Source organism: Pseudorasbora parva, chromosome 7 (assembly GCF_024679245.1).
Source record: "Pseudorasbora parva isolate DD20220531a chromosome 7, ASM2467924v1, whole genome shotgun sequence".
NCBI classification, from domain to species: Eukaryota; Metazoa; Chordata; class Actinopteri; order Cypriniformes; family Gobionidae; genus Pseudorasbora; species Pseudorasbora parva.
Genome location: NC_090178.1, coordinates 22,522,157 through 22,532,377, shown reverse-complemented (window position 1 = coordinate 22,532,377; position 10,221 = coordinate 22,522,157). Strand labels below are relative to the sequence as shown.

Sequence of the window (10,221 nt, the reverse complement as noted above, 5' to 3'; positions counted from 1 at the left end):
TTGACCTAATTTGTTTAATAAAAATTGGCTCTCCCAAACCATGTAAAAACCTTATTTTAAACGTTAGGGTTTACAGTGTAAGTTTTTTGGTTTTCTATCATCTTTTGCATATTTAAACCCTTTTCAACAGTGACATAGGATTTTGAGATTAATTTTCTCACAGTATAAGGACAATGGAGTAAAGGTATTTCCAACTATTAAGTAAAGGTGAAAAAATTCACTTGATGTTCAAGATGTTTTTTTGGTTATTTATATATATATTTTTTGTTTTATATATATATATATATATATATATATATATATATATATATATATATATATATATATATATATATATATATATATATATATATAATATATATATACACACACACACACATACACACACACACACACACACACACACACACACACACACCTAAAGGTTATTAGGAACACCATAGTAATTCTGTTTTTGTTTGACGCCCTTTCGCCTTCAGAACTGCCTTAATTCTATGTGCCATTGATTCAACAAGGTGCTGAAAGCATTCTTTAGAAATGTTGGCCCATATTGATAGGATAGCCTCTTGCAGTTGATGGAGATCTGTGGGATGCACATCCAGGACACAAAGCTCCCATTCCACCACATCCCAAAGATGCTCAATTGGGTTGAGATCTGACCACTGTGGGGGCCATTTTAGTTCAGTGAACCATTGTCATGTTCAAGAAACCAATTTGAAATGATTCAAGCTTTGTGACATGGTGCATTATCCTGCTGGAAGTAGCCATCAGAGGATGGGTACATGGTGGTCATAAAGGGATTGACATGGTCAGAAACAATGCTTAGGTAGGCCGTGGCATTTAAACGATGCCCAATTGGTACTAAGGGGTCTAAAGTGTGCCAAAAAACAACCCCCACACCATTACACCACCAACACCACCAGCCTGCACAAGGCATGATGGATCCATGTTCTCATTCTGTTTATGCCAAATTCTGGCTCTACCATCTGAATGTCTCAACAGAAATCAGTCCAGGCAACATTTTTCCAGTCTTCAACTGTCCAATTTTGGTGAGCTTGTGCAAATTGTAGCCTCGTTTTCCTATTTGTAGTGGAGATGAGTGGTACTTGGTGGGGCCTTCTGCTGTTGTAGCCCATCCGCCTCAAGGTTGTGCGTGTTGTGGCTTCACAGATGCTTTGCTGCATACCCTGATTGTAATGAGTGGCTTTTTCAGTCAAAGTTGCTCTTCTATCAGCTTGAATCAGTCGGCCCATTCTCTTCTGAACTCTAGCATCAACAAGGCATTTTCGCCCACAGGACTGCCGCATACTAGCCTGACAAGCCAGACCCACATCAAGATGTTTGGTCTGGAAACTCACCATTGACAGGGCTCAATCCGAGGGGCGGGATAAACGGTTGTCTTTCAAACTCCCTCAGCACACGATAGGATAGCGCTACAACCAACCAGAGCAACGAAGGTGAAACAGAGCTTGTTGATAGATTAAACATTCGCCGTATCCGGCCGGCCAAACTCCGAACACATCTTCCCTTTTTAAGAATGACTTCAGTGCCGTTCTTTTCTCAGAGAAAAGCTTAACTCCAAGTCTTCCAGAATCGCAGTCAAAGCTGATTCGAAAGATCGCCGCAGTTCGCCAGTTTCTGTGTTTACTAGACAACAGAAGCACACAAACGCAACTCGGCCGTCGTCATTATGGCCCCGCCTGCCGACTATACACGATGTGATTGGCCCGTCCAGATTGTGAGGAATACAGCTCAGAAGGGTATTGAGAGTTCCTAGACGACACTTGCGGGCAGATTAAATTTGCTGCCGCTAGGGTGCGTCTAGATTTCTAGGCTAGCCGCATACTGGATGTTTTTCCCTTTTCTTTGTAAACTCTAGAAATGGCTGTGCGTGAAAATCCCAGTAACTGAGCAGATTGTGAAATACTCAGACCGGCCCGTCTGCCACCAACAACCATGCCACCCTCAAAATTGCTTAAATCACCTTTCTTTCCCATTCTGTCATTCAGTTTGGAGTTCAGGAGATTGTCTTGACCAGGTCCACACCCCTAAATGCATTGAAGCAACTGCCATGTGATTGGTTGATTAGACAATTGCATTAATGAAAAAATTAACAGGTGTTCCTAATAATCCTTTAGGTGAGTGTTTATGTATGTATATGTATATATATATATATATATATATATATATATATATATATATATATATATATATATATATATATATATATACTCACCCACAGGATTATTAGTAACACCATACTAATGCTATGTTTGACATCCTTTCGCCTTCAGAACTGCCTTAATTCAATGTGGCATTGATTTAACAAGGTGCTGAAAGCATTCTTTAGAAATGTTGGCCCCAAATTGATAGGATAGCCTCTTGCAGTTGATGGAGATTTGTGGGATGCACATCCAGGACACAAAGCTCCCGTTCCACCACATCCCAAAGATGCTCTATTGGGTTGAGATCTGGTGACTCTGGGGGCCATTTTAGTACAGTGAACATGTTCAAGAAACCAATTTGAAATGATTCGAGCTTTGTGATATGGTGCATTATCCTCCTGGAAGTAGCCATCATAGACAGATATATATATATATATATATATATATATATATATATATATATATATATATATATATATATATATATATATATATATATATATATATATATATATATATATATATATAATTTTTATTTTTTTATTATTATTTTAACAGTGATAATAATAAATGTTTATTGAGCAGCAATAAGCATATTAGAATGATTTCTAAAGGATCATGAGACCGTAGACTAGGCTCTATATCAGCTTGGATGCTTTAAGGTAGTTGACACTTGACACCCTGTCTAATCTGACTAAATTAACTCATCCCTTTTCATCCCTTCTTTTCTGACGCATGACCCAGTTTATGTAATTATTGCATTGGAATCAACAGTCAGGTCAGGTCTCAGTCTTCACTGACCCCAAGTCCAGCAGCCCTTTAACACACACAAGTTGCACTAACCCATTTACATTCCTTTTTGCAGACCTTGCTCCAGACTGATAATCTTTCACGTTTATCACATCAGAAAGCACCATGATGCTTTTAGTTTTATGTGTTTTGCATCAGTCATCCATATTATCTGTAAAGCACCATTTTTACATCTCTGACCCTCTCTGATCTCTAATGGCCTATTTCTGATCCGCTCTGAGAGAAGTGAATGAATGAAGGAAATAATCCAGCACTCTAGTGAGATTTCTCTTATCCATCCAATCCCTTTGTCTATATCAATTCTGAATATAGAAACAGTCCTCATAATCCAGCAATTACATTAATAACTCATTATAATCTGTCATTTTTGGCTCATTTTTGAGCTGCAGGGTGAATATAATCTGCATCTCGGTACGTGTTTATATGCACGTTTGCACATACGTGAAATAGAGAGCATGAATATTTGGTGTTGTACGCCACATAATATTGAAAAGACTGATGGAACCTACTGAGAATTTGGTCTTGGTTTGATTCAGTTTTGGTCACATTGGTCTCTTTTGGATTGTTGTTTGCATAGAAGTCATGACAGAAATAAAATGTCCGAGGCATTTATTACAGAGGTTCAGATTGTAATTTGCATTCTACATTCAATTCAGAACATGTCTAGAGCTTTATATAAAATGTATATTATATACTATATTTAGAATATAGTACCTGCTGTACCAGACAGATAGATTTGACAACTAGTGACTAGTGAGTTTGTCTGTGTCTGTAATGAATACAATTAAATGTCCTTATGGGATCTACTATCCTGATAGGTGTCCTGATTTAACCTGGCATTAAATGGTTTACTGTGCTAACCAACATACAAATCAAGGTTGCATAATGTCACTGACCTTAACAATGCCACCCGCAATCGTTTTGTTTGGTGTTTGTATGCAGCATTTCAGACATGCAAGTATCTGCATGCATCTGTAAATTACAGATTAAAAAAAAATCTAGATATAGATGAAAAGGTTGCCAAAAAAACCCTCATATGATCATCCATTTGCATCCTTTCCTGAAATATAAAGATAGTGATGTATTTTCATATATAAGAAAGACTCATTTATACGGTGTAAGACTATATTAAAGGGATAGTTCACCCAAAAAATGTAAATTCTGTCATCATTTACTCATCCTCATGTTATTCCAAACCTGTATAATCTTCTTTATTTTGAACACAAAGCAAGATCTCGTCAGCCATTGACTTGCATAGTGCGGGAAAAATACTATGGTAGTCAATGGCTGCCGAGATCTTTAGTTACAAACATTCTTCCAGATATATATTTTTGTTTTCAGCAGAACAAAGAAATTCATACAGGTTTGGAACAGCTTGACCGTGAGTAAATGATGACGGAATTTAAATTTTGGGGTGAACTATCTCTTTAAGGGTTGTTAAAATGATGGAAAGTGTGTGTGTGTGTGTGTGGGGGGGGGGGGGGGGGATGCAGTAAAAATAGGACATAAAACGCTTACATGTTTTTTTAATGTTAAATGTTTTATTTGTTAATAGAAAAATGAATTGTTATTAATCAAAAAATATCGCAAAAAAAATCATAGCCAATCAATTGCTGTAAATTATTGTGCTTAACGTTAAATCAATATCTTAAGTGTCCACTTTGGAAGTCCAAAACACACCCACCTAAATCTGTTTTTCTCTCCAATTTCCGAGCATACCCTTAGCACTGGAATCACGTTTAGAGATGAAACACTGCATAAGGAAAGACCCGCTGAAGCTCACTGGGAGGGAGAAGTGACGTCAAGGAAATCCTCACTTCACTGCTGCTGAGACCTTAATATAACCGTGAACTGCACTGAGGACTCAAAGCACATTACTGCTTAAAATACAGACGTACAGGATTACCAGAGCAAAAAGCACCAAGCCTCATTTAGTTGTGCTTAATTGAAGACAACGAAGCCGAGAGTAATTAGATGTTGGTGAGCAAGTTTCTGTTGGATGGGACTGGTCCTATTATCGGAGCACAATTTTACACCGTCCTTTAATTCTTCGCTTTAGGCACATTCAAAGAGACAACCGTCGTTTAACCTATCGAGTGTTTGTCGCCGACTTGCACAAATGACCCTGCTGGCGAGCATGCGGCGCCACAGCATTCGCGTTCAGCATCACCTGCACCGGTGGAGCATCTGCGGGACGGACGGTGGGCAGCTGCTCAGCGATGCTTTCGGGCGCCCTGACATCGGTGGTATTTCCCGGTCTAGTTCCTGCTCGTCTGCCTCTTCAGACTCCGCTCTCTCAACCGAGTGTGCGACTCCAGCATCGGTCGGACCCTTTACTGTTGTCCTGCTTGGAGACGACGGCGTCGGGAAGTCCGCGCTCGCAAGTATATTCGCTGGGGCGCCAGACAGCATGGGCAGCGAATGCGAGTTGTATGAAGGTATGTTGACCTCAGTTGTATACTCCTGTTCACTGAAATATTAACTATAGTCTATCGCAGATAATCACAAAGTATTCACTGATACCCCAGTAAACACTATTGTGGTTGACCATTCCCATATGGTTATTTTTGTGGGGAACCAAATAAGAACGTTCTCTTAGTTGTGTTTTTTTTTAACCTACAGAGAACGTTCTGGGAACCAAAAATTGTTATCTGGGAAAGTTCCACTTACAGCTATATTTACCCAAAAAGGAAAATTCTGTCATAATTTAGGCTGCTCACACTCAAGTTGTTCCCAAGCTGTATGTTATGTTGTTTTTAAAGAACTGCAAGTCAATGTAGGATAAATCAACTGTTTGTTTACCAATATTCTTCAATATAGGCTATAATATAATATGAACTAACCCCCTTAAGCCCATTGCGGTTGTATTTTTGAGGTTCATAAATGAAAAAATTCTATCATAATCCTACAATTAAACAGTTACGGATCATATGTTCAGAATTACAAAGCCACAGTGTGGAATTACAAAGTCACAAGAGTTTTTATTGAAAACTTTTTTATTGTCAATATAGGCTATAATAATTTATAAGCCTGTACTTTCTAAAAGAAAGTCAGAATAGCCTATAATTATCTGTGTTTTTGCCATGGCCAGTATTCATAACCAAGTTTTTAATGTTTTTATAGGTGAAGTATTTGAGCAGACAATTACAGTAGACGGTGAGAGGGCCAGCGTTACCCTTCTCGACATGTGGGATTCACAGGTAACAATTTTAGTTTGTCAGCAATTTATATTAATATACATTATTATAAATTAATTAGAGATTCTGAGACATTCTAATTTTTGTGTTCATCAGCATGAGGGCAGCTGGACGCAGGAGAGATGTTTGCAAGCAGGAGATGCTTTCATCATAGTGTATGCCATAACAGATCGTTCAAGCTTTATTCGTGCATCAGAGCTTCGTATTCAGGTCCGGCGTGAACGTGAGGCTGACTGCACTCCAATCATCCTGGTCGGCAATAAATGTGACCTCGTCCGCTGCCGAGAAGTGTCCATTAATGGTCAGTATATAGTACAACTCTTACATTCAGCTCCTTATCTTAAATAAAGTTACTTCAGTAGCATTAAAACCAGCCTTTTAATCGTAATCTGTGAATCCACTCAGTGCTTTGTTTAAGCTTGTCACTGAGAATTTTCATTTTATACTTTATTTCTACTCTTATTTTTCAGAGGGCCGTGCGTCGGCTGCTGTCTTTGACTGCAAATTCATTGAGACGTCAGCAGCAATGCAACACAACGTCTGGCCGCTGTTTGAGGGCATCATCCGCCAGCTCCGTCTACGAAGAAACAGCGTGGAGACGGTCACCAGGCGCTGTTCTCTTCAAAACCGTCGGGAGAGTCTCCCAAAGAAAGCGAAACGTTTCATTAACAAAATGGTTGCTAAGAAGAACAAGCAAGCAGCCTTTAATCTGAAGTCTAAGTCATGTCATGACCTGATGAGTCTTTAGTGTGTGACCTCCAATGGCTCTGAATGTTTGAATTGTATTCTAAGTTTTGGTACAAAGTATCTGATCAAGTGCTTGTTTTACTGTAAGTGATTGGAAGAAAGCAATGTGTCTATATTAGACTATACTGTAGAAAAGCAATGATTACAGGCTTCTCGCTCCCTCTGTGAAGGACAGAATGCTATAGTGTTACCTATCATCCTTTTTCAAAATACATGCAAAATACATGTTTTTCTGGGAACCCTAAAAAGTCAAAACCAATCCTTTTCATTTTTTAATAATCTCCCTGATTGGTTTGCTTTTGAATTGTATTGTAAGAACTCTGTCGTACCTTGTGTGTGTAAAAACATGTTTTTTCCCCAAACTTTTGCTCAGTTCGAGTGTTTAGCATCCAGAAGAAATAAAATATTTTGTTTTTTTATGATAAATCTGAAATACTTTAGTTCTTTTGAAAGTGCACACATGATCCAGAAAAGCTGAAAATACATTAACCTTGACGAAAAACACACACCAGCTGTTACTGTGGTGTGAATATGGGGGCATGTTATTATGATACATATGCTGTATTTCTTCAAAAATGCTTTGGGGATTGGCTTAAGGGCCTTTTACACAACACAACACAACACTTTTCTTTTTTTTTTTTTACTAAAACAGAAAACCAAAGTTCTTAGTTCTCACCAAAGCTCGCTCTATTTTGCTGTAGATCATTAAACTGTTACACTGCCTAAGAAGAAGTCTGTCCGAAATTAGTTCTGTGAGGGGCCTTCGTGCTCAAAACACTGCCTTACAAGCCATTGCCTGATAAAGCCCAGTTTTTCGTACACATCCTACAAAAATGTGAATTTGTGAGAAGGGCGACTTCATGAGCATGCGTATAATGTGTTCAGTTTATAGTGATTCTTTTTAAAGTGATATCGCCAACTGGCCTGACATGCACAATACAGGGTTTTTAGTCAATTTTGTGAAATTGGGATCGTTTTCACAACCTTGTTGTGCGTTTATGAAAAGCATTTTTAGTTCATCATTGTCCTTAGCCTACCCTAAATTATAAATGTCAGTGGAGCGTTTTTTTTTTTTTTATTTAAAAATGTTGGCTGGTCTGATGAGTCTCGATTTCTGTTGAGACATTCAGATGGTAGAGTCAGAATTTGGCGTAAACAGAATGAGAACATGGATCCATCATGCCTTGTTACCACTGTGCGGGCTGGTGGTGGTGGTGGTGGTGTAATGGTGTGGGGGTTGTTTTCTTGTCACACTTTAGGCCCCTTAGTGCAAATTGGGCATCGCTTAAATGCCACGGCCTACCTGAGCATTGTTTCTGACCATGTCCATCCCTTTATGATCACCATGTACCCATCTGATGGCTACTAGCGTAATGGTGAACAGTTTTTTATGAACATTAATAAAGATTAATGTCTTCCTAATTGTTAGTTAATGCAAGTGACTTTATTGTAAAGTGTTAGCTAACTGATATAAAGATATCTATAATTATCTATAAAGATAATTCACAGATTACTTGTATAGCATGGTGTATTTATCACAATTCACCCCTACTAGTGAATAAATGTGTATTACAGGAACACATTTGTTCCTGTTATTCAGAAACACTCCCTTTCAAAGGTGAGAAGGACAAATTAATGACACATTCAACTGTGATCACTGCTGTCTGAATATTGAATAATTTATAAACGTATCTGCATGTATCAAAAATGTGTAAGACTGAAGCTAGGAAGCTGTTGCCTGTTTATTTGAGTGAGACAGGCTAGCAGATTGTGTGGTATTGCTCATTTTGAGGCCAGCTCTGCTATGAGGCAGCAGGTGGACTCGATTACATTTTATAGCAAATTTGAAACACCAACTATGTTGCAATGTTATTAAAAACGTAGTTCACATAATCAGCAACAGGTTTTAGTATCATGCCTGCAGTAAATATCTTCATTCCTAATCTTAACCTTTACCCCCATCCTTCTCTCCATATTGCTGATATGGCTGCATAATTAGTCAATGGAAAAGCATGAGAACTTCCTGAGTAACTACAACTCAAGGTGCCTTTAGCCATAGACATTTACATTTAAACAATCACTTTTACAGGAAGTCATTACAATAGATTTTCGAGAAGTTAACGTACAATATTTGATTGCTTTAATTTGTGTCGTTATATAAAAAGTGTGCTGACGAGAATAATAAATCAGAATGTTTCTAATCATTTTTAAATCATCAAATGATTCTTTTTTTCTTCTGTGGAACAGAAAATATGATATTTTGAAGAAGGTTTCAGTTGTTTTTATCAATACAATGAAAATGAACGGGGCACAAAACAACAAAGGACTTTATGATTTTCATGATAATAATAAAAAAAATCTTCTTTTATGTTTTACAGAAGAAATAAAGCCACATGCAGGTCTGGAACGACATGGGTGTGAGTAAATGAAGTTTTTATTTCTAGCTGAACTATCCCTTTAAGTGCCATTGATGAATATCATCAGAAGTTCTTGCAAATGTTTTCATTTTCAGTATTGGAAGAACTCATGGAGAACAACCAAGCCAGAGTCCGTCAAGAGATCAAGGACCAAAGATTGCAGGCCTGTCTTACTTAAGATTGCGAGCACACAGCTGTGCGAAGGTGACCTTTACGCTCTCTCTGAATGCACTGTGATTTTCATCTCACGCAGCTTGTTCTCAGAGACGTTTTCACTTTTTGTTCAAGCTTGTCCTCAGAATTGTGCTATGTCCCCTTTGCCCTAATCATCTTGCAAAGAAAATATTAAAGTAAGGCTGATTATAGAGGAAGTCACATGGACGAGATTGTGGATGAACGCTTTTGTGTCCTTTTTTTATTTATTTTTTTATATTTTATTTAAATTTTTTGCATAGTGTATGAATGTAAGAAAACAAAGAAAACCAGACAAAATACCCATAACAAAAGAAATAAACAAAAAAATATAAAAAAATATAAAAAGAAAGTAAGTAAATATATATATATATATATATATAAAAAACAAAAAAAATAACAAAAACATGAGGGGTTGAGCTAGCATAAACAAGGCTTAGACATAAAATAATTAGTACAGTGAGAACAATAAATTATACATTATTCAGGCTTTAGGAAATCCACAAAGGGCTGCCATACAGTTTGAAATTGGCGGTGAGAATTGGACTCCCTTGTTGTGTCCTTTTAAGTTGGCATGAAGTTGGATAGTCTTTTCTTCCCTGTTGTGATGTATGTTCTTCAACAAGTAAAAAATGTATAGGGCGAGATTTTTGTCCAATGGGAATTGATTGTATGGTTCTTTGCTATTGCTGT

The 10,221-nt window shown here is 37.6% G+C and overlaps 1 protein-coding gene across 1 annotated transcript; it reads left to right on the top strand.

Moving 5' to 3' along the window:
• Positions 1–4,487: 4,487 nt before the first annotated feature.
• On the top strand, positions 4,488–7,445 carry gem (GTP binding protein overexpressed in skeletal muscle). The gene is made up of 4 exons (XM_067449643.1): positions 4,488–5,413; positions 6,099–6,175; positions 6,269–6,473; positions 6,643–7,445. Exons 1-4 carry the CDS (start codon positions 5,095–5,097, stop codon positions 6,918–6,920), a joined length of 879 nt encoding a protein of 292 aa, XP_067305744.1. The 5' UTR covers positions 4,488–5,094; the 3' UTR covers positions 6,921–7,445.
• Positions 7,446–10,221: the final 2,776 nt, after the last annotated feature.

What these genes read in the sequence shown, in the direction of transcription:
- gem (XM_067449643.1), top strand. Translation starts at nt 5,095, where the DNA reads ATGACCCTGCTGGCGAGCATGCGGCGCCACAGCATTCGCGTTCAGCAT. An exon ending in TCGACATGTGGGATTCACAG is followed by an intron (nt 6,176 to 6,268) that starts GTAACAATTTTA and finishes TGTGTTCATCAG; the next exon opens with CATGAGGGCAGCTGGACGCA. An exon ending in CCGAGAAGTGTCCATTAATG is followed by an intron (nt 6,474 to 6,642) that starts GTCAGTATATAG and finishes CTTATTTTTCAG; the next exon opens with AGGGCCGTGCGTCGGCTGCT.